The sequence below is a fragment of the Urtica dioica genome, chromosome 7, assembly GCF_054948205.1.
Source record: "Urtica dioica subsp. dioica isolate 48M chromosome 7, U.dioica_male_clone48M_v1_H2, whole genome shotgun sequence".
Lineage (NCBI taxonomy): Eukaryota > Viridiplantae > Streptophyta > Magnoliopsida > Rosales > Urticaceae > Urtica > Urtica dioica.
Genome location: NC_142762.1, coordinates 1,019,997 through 1,032,944, shown reverse-complemented (window position 1 = coordinate 1,032,944; position 12,948 = coordinate 1,019,997). Strand labels below are relative to the sequence as shown.

Genomic DNA, 12,948 nt, shown 5'->3' with positions numbered 1-12,948 from the left:
CGAGTGCCCGCAGAGGTGGTTGGAACTTGACTCATCTTTCGAGAGTCGTAGGGGTTGTAGAAAAGGAGGTTGGAAGGGAGAGCGTTGCCAAGGTTGGGAGGTCCCCTCCTTCTAGCACCAAAATATTGTCACTCATTTTTGGACAACTATTTAGGAGCCCCAAACGGTTCGACCCAAGATCGGACCAAGTGGTCGCGTTTGGGCTTAAGCGTCTTGAACTCGGTATCCCGAGTTCTCCCTAACTGTGAATGATGTTTGCCTCGTTTGTCGTTGGTCCTGCAAGAGAAGGAAATGATGAACTAAAAAGGGGAAACAGAGGGGGTTGCCTTTGTTTACATCTCCGACGCTCAACATTAGGAGGATTGAGGTGAGATATAGAGGGTTTAGTGTTTAGAGGGCCGAAGCTTGAGAGAAACGAGTGAAGTACGAGTTCAACAGCGTTTCAGTACTCAATTTCAGATTACCTAACTCGAGGGGTCGAGCCCGTATTTATAAGCGACCAAGGAGTTTTTGGAGGCTCCTTGCCCGTGTGAAAACCATGGTCGGCCATGGCTTGAGCCGGCCGATGGCTGGGTATAAGTCATGGTCGGCCATCGGCCGGAGGAAGGCCTAGGATTGGCCATGCGTCGAGGGAAGGCCCAGGGTCGGCCATGTACCGAGGGAAGGCCCAGGGCCGGCCATGCGCCGAGGGAAGGCCAAGGGTCGGCCATGCGCCGAGGGGAGGTCCAGGGTCGGCCATGCGCCGAGGGGAGGCCCAGGGTCGGCCAATGTCCAGGTCAGGCCCTTGGGCCGGCCATTGGCCGAGCGTGCCCTAGGGCCGGCCAATGGCCGAGGCAAGCCCTTGGGCCGGCCAACGGCCGAGGCAAGCCCTCGGACTGGTCGTTGCCGCTCTCATCTTCACTTCCCCGAGTCGGGTCGGGCCGGTAACAATGTGAAACCTTTATTACAACACAATTCCGAGGTCATTATCCGCCTCTAATTATTCATGCACTATAGTAGCAGGAGGATGCAAAGGGTTCGTTCTTCAATTCATAACCGCGTCCAATTCTAATATAACACAAAGAAGTTTATGTTTTGACGAGAGAGGACATGTAACCATGGCCGGCCCAATATATAATGGGACCTCGAGCGAAATACAAAAATTAGACTTTTGAAAAGAAAAAAAAATGATGACATATCAATAATCATTTCTAATAAAAATTAAAATATACATTGTAATCATAAGATCAAAGACAATGTCTATCATTATATATATATATATATATATATATATGTATGAATGATTATGAAAAATAGCATATAATAAATAGAACTCCATTAATCAAATTTTAACTCTCAATTTAAGTCTCTAACTCTTTTTAACCTCTCTTAATGCATCTTTTATTTTAAATGACTATTATCTTCTTCATGCTGGTTGGTACCTGAAAAGCTAGTTTTCAAAGCTTCAAAATCATAAAAGACTACTACAGATTTATCCATTTTTCAGACGCAATCCCATACAAAATTAATGAAAAGTCGCTGAACAAATTCATTTAAAAATCTTTGTGGGTGGACATAATCGGAAGTGAAATTAGACCTTATTTGTAAGTTAATGATCACTTAATAATCAAATGGGCCAACAACAACGTTTAGCCAACAAAAAAATACATACACCCGTAACAATTGGGCGATACTTGAGCATAAATGTCCAACAAGCAATCAACAACAGCAAAATTACGTGAGGGAGTAGCTGCAATTCCAGGTCCATTTACCACTCAATAACATCAAAATTTGGGCCTATTTTTTTATTGAAGCAAAAGCAGGTGCTTCAAATTTGCATCTCTTGCTTGATCCAAATTATGGGCCCATTAATTTATTGAAGCGAAAGCAGATTCGTGTCTTTTCTTCCGAAGAAAAGTATAATAATCACTTTTTGACGTTTTCCTTCCTTTTTCCTTCAAGGGAAACTGGGAACATAGAATTTACTTGGCAGCTGCGGAGAGTTGACTTGACTTTGAACTGCTGCTATAAAAGCTCACATTCTATACAGCGAGACCATTTATAACATTTCGCGAAACTCTAAATCTACCACGAGTTTGGGGTTCCCAAGTCAGGTACAACTTAACTTATCATCTTCACTTTAGTTTCATTCACAAAGCTGATTAGTTTTCATTTTCTGCAATCAACTAAACGTATCCGATTCTTTCAGATGTTCTACTTACGTATTTAACTCCTATTTGTTGATAGGGTATAGACTAAATGTTTTGACTTTTTCAAACTCATAAGAAAAACAACAGGGCACAATGATGTACTTGTGAACTAGTTGTATTTCAAGTACAATCAAAACCCAGTTCATAGAAGAATTTTCTACCCCAGCCAGATCTTTTCACAAACTATAAATGATGAACTAATCACAAACTACATATGTGACTTTGCATTATTGTTTTATTTTGTTGATTGTTCCAACTTTATTTTAATATACAACTCATATTCAGATAGCTTGCCAAGTCTGTTCACCTTTTTTTTGTTTTTTTGTTTTTTTTAATGTTATAAATATAGCAGAAGAACAAGCCGATCAACTTCAACTAGCTAAAAAAAGCTTACTTTAATATTTTCAATTGATGCCAATAGTTATAGCAATCAATTGGGCTGAGTTGTACATTGGATCTCCCGGTTCGACCTTTATTTTAAGGATCAAGCGGCTATATAATCAAATAGAACTTAAGCTTTTGCAAAATAGTCATAGTTTGCCAACTACAAGCAAACTAGCCAAAGTAAGAATCATCTAGGCCAGATTAAATTTATTACCAACGAACTATAAAGACATAATGTAAGCTTTATGAAGGCTGGATTAAAATTAATCGATGCGGGATTAAAATTCGTAATACTATCAATTGACTATTTTGCTATACCTAATGAAACTATGACTATTTTGCAAAAGTCATAGTTTGAATCGGCTATTTCATATCATTTTTCCTTATTTTAAAGGTTTCTGGGCTGAATCAGCCTTTGATACAAAATGGTCGAGCCAAATCAGAGCCGGTAAAGAGCTTGTTATAGGCATAGGGTATAGGTTATCGGGTCCTGTCCGGGCCCTCGAAAAGGCACAACAAAGCTTGGCCAACCATTTTATAAAATTAAAAAAATATGTTTTCACAATTAAATTATAGATTATTGGAAGCGAAGTTTTAGTACAAACCTTTTAATGCTATAGAGCGCATGGAATTTGGAAAAAGTCGTAAATTACACATAATGACTTTGGATTAAGGTCTTCTTTTTTATGATTAATTAATTAAAGGCCGATGGGTGTTTGTGTGTGTGTGTGGCTTTTTTTTTTTTTTTTTTGCATTTATTCATTTATTTATTTTTTTTAAAGTTCCTTTATGCTTCTAACCTTGTATATTTTTTCAGTCTTCTTTTGGAACCCCAATTTTATTAATAATAAAATAATGAAAAAGAAAATGAAAATAACGAATAAAATTTAAGTGAAAAATAATTAATTTATTTTTTCATAACGTTTTTTGGGTGTCAAACGCAGCGTAAGAGAAAAAAGAAAACATGGAATATGCAAATGGTCATCGTCGGCACGTGAGCGACAATGACATTGAGAACCAGAAAATTGACCTGGCAGACCTTATGAGAAAGGAGTACGAAGCTCTTTCGCCATTATCGCCAGAGTGTTGCATCTATAGAGTCTCGGACCGGCTGCGACAAGTGAATGAGAAGGCATACACGCCTCAGGTGGTCTCCATTGGCCCGCTCCACCACGGCAAGGAGTGCCTCAAGCCGATGGAAGAGCAAAAGATCCGCTTCTTGAGAGCTTACGTCGAAAGGACGAAAAAACCTTTGGAGGAGTACATAGACATCGTGATGAGAAGAGAGACTGAAATTCGTCGTTGCTACGCAGAGCCACTTCATCACGACACCAATGCATTGGTGAAGATTGTTTTGACCGACGTCGCATTTATCATTGAGGTTTTGCTCAGATACCACGTGCCAACGTTTCAGGACGACCATGATCGCATCTTCAAAAAGCCTTGGAAATTGCAGGTATGAACATAGCCTTTTTCTTAAGTCTACCACTCAAACATTTTTTTTTTCCTTCTTGTTTTAGCAAAAGCTTTAGGTGTTATGAAAAAAAATTATTTTTTTGATCAATTTGATAGCAACTACGAGATTGCTATGAATGCAATAAACTGGCCTATTACAAACAATCATGCAAGAAAATGCAAAATTGGAAGCAAAAACAACAAATTTATATCTTAATTGGCAAACACAAACCACTTGAGTCATCTTTCATTATCGAAAGACAATGCTTAATAATCCACAAATTACAAATCTTCTTCAAGAACCGATCCTCATGGTATCGCTCTCAATCGTGTTTTCTCTCGAGTTCTTTCTCTAAATGTCTCTATTACATGTGTTGTGATTTGTCTAACCAAGAATATTACAACGATCAGGTACTTATAACAATACAAAATGAATAACTTGGCACCAAAGCTACCTCGCGATGATCCAATTGTCATTGACAACTTTTTCTATGTTTTAGCTTCTTTTATTCTGTACCATCAAAATCTGATGCCAGTGATGATGACATCAACTTATAACAATTCTCTACCTTGATGAGTCATCATCTACATTTCATCTAGTGAGAGAGAAACTTTTTTCATCCGCTCTCCTCGAACATAACTTCCAATGTTAACAAGCTAAGAAGCAACGCTGAAACTTCTTGTTTGGAAGTAACTTTGTTATCATGTCTATTGGGTTGTCATCTATAGAAACATTCTCGTATTCACTTTTCTAGTGCTCATCGTAAATCTCACAAAATTCACCTTCATGTGAATAGTCTTTGACCTCTCAAGAAAGATTCGGTGATTGGTAAGATGAAGAACACTTTGATTGTCACTATGAATAACAACCCAAAATCGATTGAAGCTAAGCTTTGTGACATGGCCTTTCGTCAAAGCTTCTTGATTGTTTTGTAATGGCCATGTATTCAGTTTCAATACTGGATAAAGCTACAACAAATTAAAATGTGCCCTTGTAGCTTACAACTCCGCCTCAGACTATGAAAATATAGCATGTCAGAAACTTCCTTGTGTCAATACTACATGCGTAGTCTAAATCTACAAATCCTTGTGCATGCATAGAGTTAGAAACACAATTTACTTCACTATAAAAACTTCAAAACTTCTTCCTTAATACCTCAATATCCATTCATGGTACCCCATTGAACTTTTTCCTAGGTCAGACATAAATCTGCTTACCAAACTTATGGCATAATCTAAGTTGTATCTTGAGCATACCATAGAGCATTGGACTTCCTGCAACATTCGAATAAGGGACTTTGGACATGTAATTGATGTCTTCAGCAGTAGTTGGTCTTTGTTATGCACACAGCTTCTAGTGTTGAGGTATTGGTTTTAAGTAAGCCTTTTCCATTCCCATATCCAACCTGTCAAGAACTTTATCAAGATAGATTCTTTGAAACAAACACAACTTGTTAGGCCTATGTATCTATCTAACTACATTAGGGCTTAAAAAAAATTAGATCGGTTAGGTTCATTTTTTACAATCATTTAAAACATGAATAATAATTTTTTTTTTCAAAAGTTTTGGACCAATGACAAAACCGATTCAGTACAAACCTATAATTTGGTTATCCAAATATTCGGTTATCTAGTCTTCTAAAATCATTATCTAGTTTTTAAGATAAAAAGCCATACTATAATTAGTGGTAGTTATTTGTCTTAAATCCAATATCTACGTAATTCAATAAAAACAATTGAATACAATAAAAAGAAATAAAATTAATCGTGTAATGTTGGATTCAAATCTTGGAAAATGGATGCCAAACGAACTTTCCTTATCGCTAAAGTAGTTGTTATTGTACATAATTTGAGCTAAGTACATAAAAAATTTGTTCGGTTTGGCTTAAACCCCCTTTTTGAAGTAATTAAAACCAATAATAAAAATCAATTTATGAAATTGGATTTGTTAACCAAACAAAATTTTTTGTTTGTTGACATGGTACCGAATTTTTGATTTGGATCAGTTCGGTTACTGGTTAAACCGATTTTTGGTTAGTTTTTGTACACCCTTAAAATTCTCCATCCCAATTATTTTCTTGGCAGGGCGAGGTCTTAATACTAAACATATTCTTAAGCTACTTCTTTCAAAATAATTACTAAGCATAAACTGGTCAAACTTGGGATACCACTGTCTTCGAGATTGTTTAATGTTCTATAGAGATTTATTAAATCAACTCACTGAGTTTGGATCTCCAACTTCAGACCTTCAGGTTGCTGCATATAAATTGTCTCCTCCAAACTTCCATACGAAATGCAATTTTTTACATCCATCGGTGCAAGTTTCGAGTCAGACATAAACTAGAGCTAATATGGTCATGATAGATATGTGCTTAACCATAGAGGAATAAATGTCGTTGTAGTATTGTCTCTCTTGCTGGGAAAACACTTTGTTCTAATCTTGCTTTAGATCAAGGCTTCTCAACACTTGGAATTCCTTATTTAATTTTAAAATCCCACCTAGAACCAATGAGTTTCTTGTTCTTAGCTTTGTCTATAATAGTTCAAGCCTCATATTCCTTGAGAGAAACCAATTCATCCCTATATATTCGTAACTAGACCTACTATTCTTAGTGCTACTAGCTTCTTTGAAGGTTCTAACATATCATGATTGCAAAGAGAGTAAAATCATAGGCAATCTTTGATTTGAATTGGGAATTCTTATCTTTGCCAATCGCCATATTTTAGTCATCATTGTTGACTATCTCCACATGAGAAGTTTCATGTTGATCTTCAGGTTGAGGCTCATGCTCTTATTTTTCTTGGTCCGCAACTTCTTCATGTGAAGATGCTTGAATACGTGAATTCTTGTAATCACATTTGATTTGTAACTTTGGCTCAACGGGAGTAGTTGGATCTTGATTGTTCCCATAAAGAGAGCCAACAAAAGTGTCTTCCTTTCTTCCTCGATAACATTCTTCATGGAATGTTACATCTCTGATGGTAAGGCATCTATTGTGTCTTGGTCTTAAACATCATAGCTTGTAACCTTATATTCCTTATGGAAATGCGATAATGATACAGTTCGGTGTTCTACTTTCCCTGGTTGATGTGGGCATATGATGTGAATTCAAAATTGAAGACTTGAATACTCTGTTTTGATGAGAAGACCACATATACATTGGAGTTTTGAGCTCAATAGACATCTATTTACGCGAGATCAAGATTTCCTAGCAGTTTATGGTCAAAATAAATGAGTCAATTTGGTGTGTAGAACACACATTTGACTCTATCCATGATAATATTATTAATTCTTTAAGCCAATCCATTATATTTAGGTGTGTGAAATGTAGTGTGATGCCTTTATACGCTTGCCTTTATGCAAAACTCATTAAAAAAAAAGTAGCACAAAATAGATGATCTTTAAATGTTTCAAAGACTTCATGTTTGTGCTTTATCATGTACATCCAAACCTCCTAGAATAATCATCTAGGATAGAAGTTTAGTACCTGCTTCCAACATGATATGAGACTCTTTCATGAATATGGCCAAGAATCCCCTCAATTGTTTGAACAACAATGGAGAATTTAGACCTTGAAGCTTTACCATATACACCATTCTAACAAAACATCAATTTTTTGAATTTTAATGTGCCAAAAAATCGTGCTTGCTAAACAACTCATTCACATGTCACTCTGTCGTTCAAACACTACCACGGTTTTATTGATAGGTACTATATTGAATTGAATTACATCAGAACAAGCTTATATATACACATATGAGAAGCATCTAGAATAATAAACTACTTCCTGGAATTCGGGGATCTACCAGATTACTACATAACTGCGGAATATTATCTAATTACTGATTATCTATATTGATACTTATAAAATTACAATAATAAACAATAATATCTATCTAATATTGCTAACACTCTCCCTCAAACTAGGTGCATAGAAGTCAATCATGCCTAACTTGGAAATTAATCCGTTGAACTTCTCGGTGAACAACCCATTTGTGCCGCTTGTTGATTGGTCGGAACATACACGATGCAAATTGATTTGGATTCCACTCTCTCATTGATGAAATTTCTACCCATCTCTACATGTTTGGTTCTATTGTGATGGACCGGATTGTGAGAGATGCTAATTTCTACCCTGTTGTCACTATATAGCATCATTGGACGTGAGAACTGCTGGTGATTATAGCACCTTAATAACCATATTAGTTAAAAATTAATTAATTACACTAACAAGAGCTAATTAATATTATGATTATCTAACAAGATCTAGATTTACTTATTAATTATTCAGGAAAGCAATATCAAGCAACCAAGAAGCATAGTTTAAAGATATAGAGAGACTTATATAATTTGGCTAAGCTACAGAATCTTCAAGCTTTCACTGCTCCGTCTTCAGTCTTATAAAGACTATCTTCTAAATTTAGCTCCTTAACGATCTGAACTCGACAATGATGACACCGTAGTCTTCCGAGACAATATCAAGCAACCAAGAAGCATAGTTTAAAGATTTAGAGAGACTTACATAATTTGGCTAAGCTACAGAATCTTCAAGCTTTCACTGCTCCGTCTTCAGTCTTATGAAGACTATGTTCTAACTTTAGCTCCTCAATGATCTGAACTCGACAATAATGACACCGTAGTCTTCCGAGATGTAATCTCCGAGGCGAACAAGAAAGATGAGTGGGCACAATCTTTCTTAAATGAATCCGAACTCTGACTTTCTTAAATGAGAATACGTAATAGGTCATGTTCATACGTAGTGACTTCGAGACATAAGAGGTTAAATGGTTTGTTCTTATCTTGTCTTTAGAATTGCACTTGTCAATTCAGTATCTTTAGAAGATATCTAGGAAGAACTATAGAGTCTCCAACTCTCAATATCCCCTAACCAGACATCATATATTCTCCTGACAATCGTACTGATCAATAGTCCTTTGATCCTTAGATTGTGAATACATTGTTTTAAGCAAACCATGAAGAGTTTGTTCATGCAAATCCACATTTATCTCTTCATATGTTGTTAGATTTGTTTAACGACTATAGATTACCATAAAGCTTCAAACAGAGAAGGAAGAATGAATGAGCGCTTCAACTTTTATTAATAAATAAGCAGTTACAAGCAAGAGTCTTCGTTAGACTATATTACATCAAATGTACATAAAAAGATAATACTACTCTTCTTGTGGGCACCATTGACAACATGGCCGCCCATCCTATTTTCTTCTAGAGGAAATTTGTTTCCTCTTTTTTTGTGGCAAGTATCTTCTTACATTAATGCACAAAATAACATCACTTCTCTCTCTTCTCTTGGATGGTTTCTATGGCTTCTAGAAGGAGCTTCTAGATGTTTCTTTATTTGTTCATGACAACATAAGAAAAGCCCATTAAGAATTTTCAAATAAAATTCCCATGAAATGAAATTCAATCCTCAAGGCACAATTTTCTTAACTTGGCCGTGTGGTTTAAATTTCTTGTCATCATATGACAATGTCAAAAAACTTATTTATTGACATTCATACCATCTCATGTCCAAAAGGACAAAATTACCCTTTAGACAATTTTCGTAAAACTTGTCTAGTTCTTGTTTTGACATAGCTTCTAGTTTAACTTATCCTACTCTAATGACTTGTGGTAGTGACCTCATGGATCCAAATGAATAAAGCTTGAGCTAGCATACTTGGACTTAATAGTTCACAAACCTATTCCAAGTTCTAGCTTAATTTCAATTGACTCCACTAAAGAGTTGACACTAAAATCTCTCGGTTCAAATGAATATATTTTCTACTCAAGAATTCTACTTAATTGTAATGAGTAGATTCATTGAATATTATCTATGTTTACCCTTCATGAATATCATCAACTAGATGGGATTTACGAAATTACCATTTTACCCTTCTAGCTATTATTTTCTCAACTCATTTGTCGCTTGTGAATAAGTTAGAAACAATGTATTGACAAGGAGCTAACAAGTCACATTGATTCATCCAAAAGAGTCATAAATCAATTTGGACACTGGCCAGTTCATTTATTCACATTCCAAGTAACAAACCATGAGGTGATATACATTGCATTTAAGCAATCTTGTACATGAATTCCATATCTATGAGATCTTCACAAAATTACTCATGACATCTTCATAACTTAGTACTTCACCAGTAGGTCTTGTCTATATCACATAGTGAATCTAGAACTCTGACTTTCTCAAATGAGAATACGTAAGCTATGAAATGGCATGTCTCATTTCAGGATTGAGATAAGAATGATGCAATTCATACATAGCAACTTCGAGACATAAGAGGTTAAATGGTTTATTCTTATTCTGTCTCTAGAAATGCACTGGTCAATTCAGTACATTATGAAGATATCTGGGAAGAACTATAGAGTCTTCAACTCTCAATGTCTCATAACCAGACATCATAGATTCTCCTAACAATCATACTGAGATCAATAGCCCTTTGACCCTTAGATTGCGAATAAATTGTTTTAATCAAACCATGAAGAGTTTGTTCATGCAAATCTATATTTGACTCTTCATTTGTTGTAAGGTTTGTTTAACGACTAAAGACTATAGTTTATCATAAAGCTTCCAATAGGCATGAAAGAATGAATGAACGTTCAACTTTTATTATATATTCATCACTGATAAGCAAGAGTCTTCGTGAGACTTTATTACATCAAAGGTACGTAAATAAAGACTACTACTCTTCTTGTGGGCACCATTGACAAAAAAACTCCCACTTTACTAAAAGAAGATGTGAGTAGTCCTTCATGCCTAATCCATCTCGATGCTAGTCGAAGACCTTGTTGGCTAGGGCCTTGGTGAATGGATCTACTAGGCTGTCCACCGTTGAGATCTTCTTTAGTTCCAAGTCTCCACGCAAAACGATATCTCGAATGAAATGGTATTTTCTCTCAATATGCTTAGAGTGCATATGGCTTCGAGGTTCCTTTTAGTTAGCGACCGCCCCGCTGTTATCACAATAAAGAGTCATGGGCTCGTCGACGTTTGGAACGCCTTTTAAATACTTAAGGAATTTTCTAAGCCATACAGCCTCCTTGGATGCTTCACAAGAAGCCACATATTCTGCTTCTATTATGGAGTCAGCAATACAAGATTGCTTGATACTCCTTCAAACAACAGATCCACCATTAAGGATGAACACAGACCCTGAAGTGGATTTCCTAGAATCCTTATCGGCTTGAAAATCCGAGTCGGTATATCCCGTTATAGTTAGGTTAGTACCTGAATATGTAAGCATATAGTTCCTAGTTCTCTGAAGACACTTACGAACATGCTTAACAGTAATCTGGTCACGGTCTTTCCAGCATCGGGGCAGCCCAGCTTTAATATGGCCTGTGATCGCCATAATACCGAGCTGATCACGGACACGGATACCTCTAACAGGAAGGCGTGGGTTTCGGTCTCAGTCGAGGCCTTCGGAGCGGGGTAGATAGTCTCGAGTTCGTGAAGGTGATCTGAGGCATGTCGAAGGCTCGGAAAGTTGGTGAGCGGTTCCGCTCGCTTGAGTTGATGGCGTCGACTGGGTGGTAACTGTCTTTCCATCCTGGTCATGACGATGTTCAGCAGGCGGAGGAAGTCACTCTTGCTGCATCATCGCCCTTGAGGGCCGTTCTGCCAGGTACTTTCGCCTTTGGTCTTGCAGCTTCACTCTCTTTTAGTCAAAGTCCCGACCTTTGTTGTGTTTGTAACTTCCTCGTCTAAGGCGAGGGCTCGTGTGCGTTTGGCGAGATCCTCCGGAGATGCATGCTGGAAAGACTGAGACCAGATGTTGAAATAGATCTAGGATTAAGAAAATTTTAACGTTTCTTCAAGCGGCAGAATATAAAATTTCTTTAAACAAGTAAAAACAATTTTTACTAACCTAGACAAAAAGCAAGCACATGTTATTTTAAAATAAAACTATTGAAGAGCAATTACTCGTTTACTAACCTTTACGTAGCTTGATCGTTGAGAAGCTTGTGGAGGTTGAATCGCTCGTCTCCCCATGTAGCTCTCCTTTCTTTGTTCTTCGGGAATTCGAGTATCCACGAAAGTTTCTATCACGTGAATCACTCGAGAGAAGAAGGATTTAGTGTGTGGGAACTTTTAAACACGACGACTCAAGAACAAGTCTTAGAGTCGAAGAGCTAAAGCAAAACGCTAGGTCAAATGTTGACCTAGGTGCCAAAACAAAAGAACAAGAAGGGTTAGTGAGAGAGAGAGAGAGAGAGAGGCGGCGAACTTAGAGAGAGAAGCTCTCAATCTCAAATTGTGTGTTGTGAGTTGTAAATGAGGTGGGGTATTTATAGGAGGATTACCTTCAAAAGGTAGTTTCATCTTTTCTATAGAATATCACATATTCATGAGCAAATATTTGCTTCCCCTTCCTCATTTCACACGTCCAAGGCATGCTTCTTGAAGGCCTTGGATTTGTTTCCTCTTTTGCATGTCCCTTGGTTGGCCGCCCATTTCATTCCTTGAAGAGGAAATCTGTTTCCTATTTTTCTTTTGGAAAGTATCTTCATACATCAATGCACAAAATAAGTCTCTTATTCTCTCTATGTTGGACGGTTTCTTAGGGCTTCTAGAACATGTTTCTAGACGTCTGACATGTTCATGACAACATAACAAAAGCCCATTAAGAATTTTCACATAAAATCCATGAAATGAAATTCAAACCTCAAGGCCCAATATTTCTCAATATGGCCGAGTGTTTTAATTCCATTGTCATCATATGAGAATGTCAAAAAACTTATTTATTGACATTCATACCATCCCATGTCCAAAAGGACAAAATTACCCTTTAGACAATTTTCGTAAAACTTGTCTAGTTCTTGTTTTGACATAGCTTCTAGTTTAACTAATCCTACTCTAATGACTTGTGGTAGTGACCTCATGGATCCAAATGAACAAAGGTT

General features: G+C 36.9%; 1 protein-coding gene across 1 annotated transcript in view; it reads left to right on the top strand.

Annotated features, from left to right (window-relative positions):
- The first annotated feature begins 1,915 nt into the window (after positions 1 to 1,915).
- The window catches only part of LOC149390075 (UPF0481 protein At3g47200-like), a 28,625-nt gene continuing 17,592 nt past the window's right edge, over positions 1,916 to 12,948 (top strand). The window contains exons 1-2 of the mRNA XM_089621421.1: positions 1,916 to 2,093; positions 3,518 to 4,029. Coding sequence (XP_089477547.1) covers positions 3,538 to 4,029 — 492 coding nt within the window. The 5' untranslated portion in view covers positions 1,916 to 2,093; positions 3,518 to 3,537. The remainder of the gene's footprint in view (positions 2,094 to 3,517; positions 4,030 to 12,948) is intronic.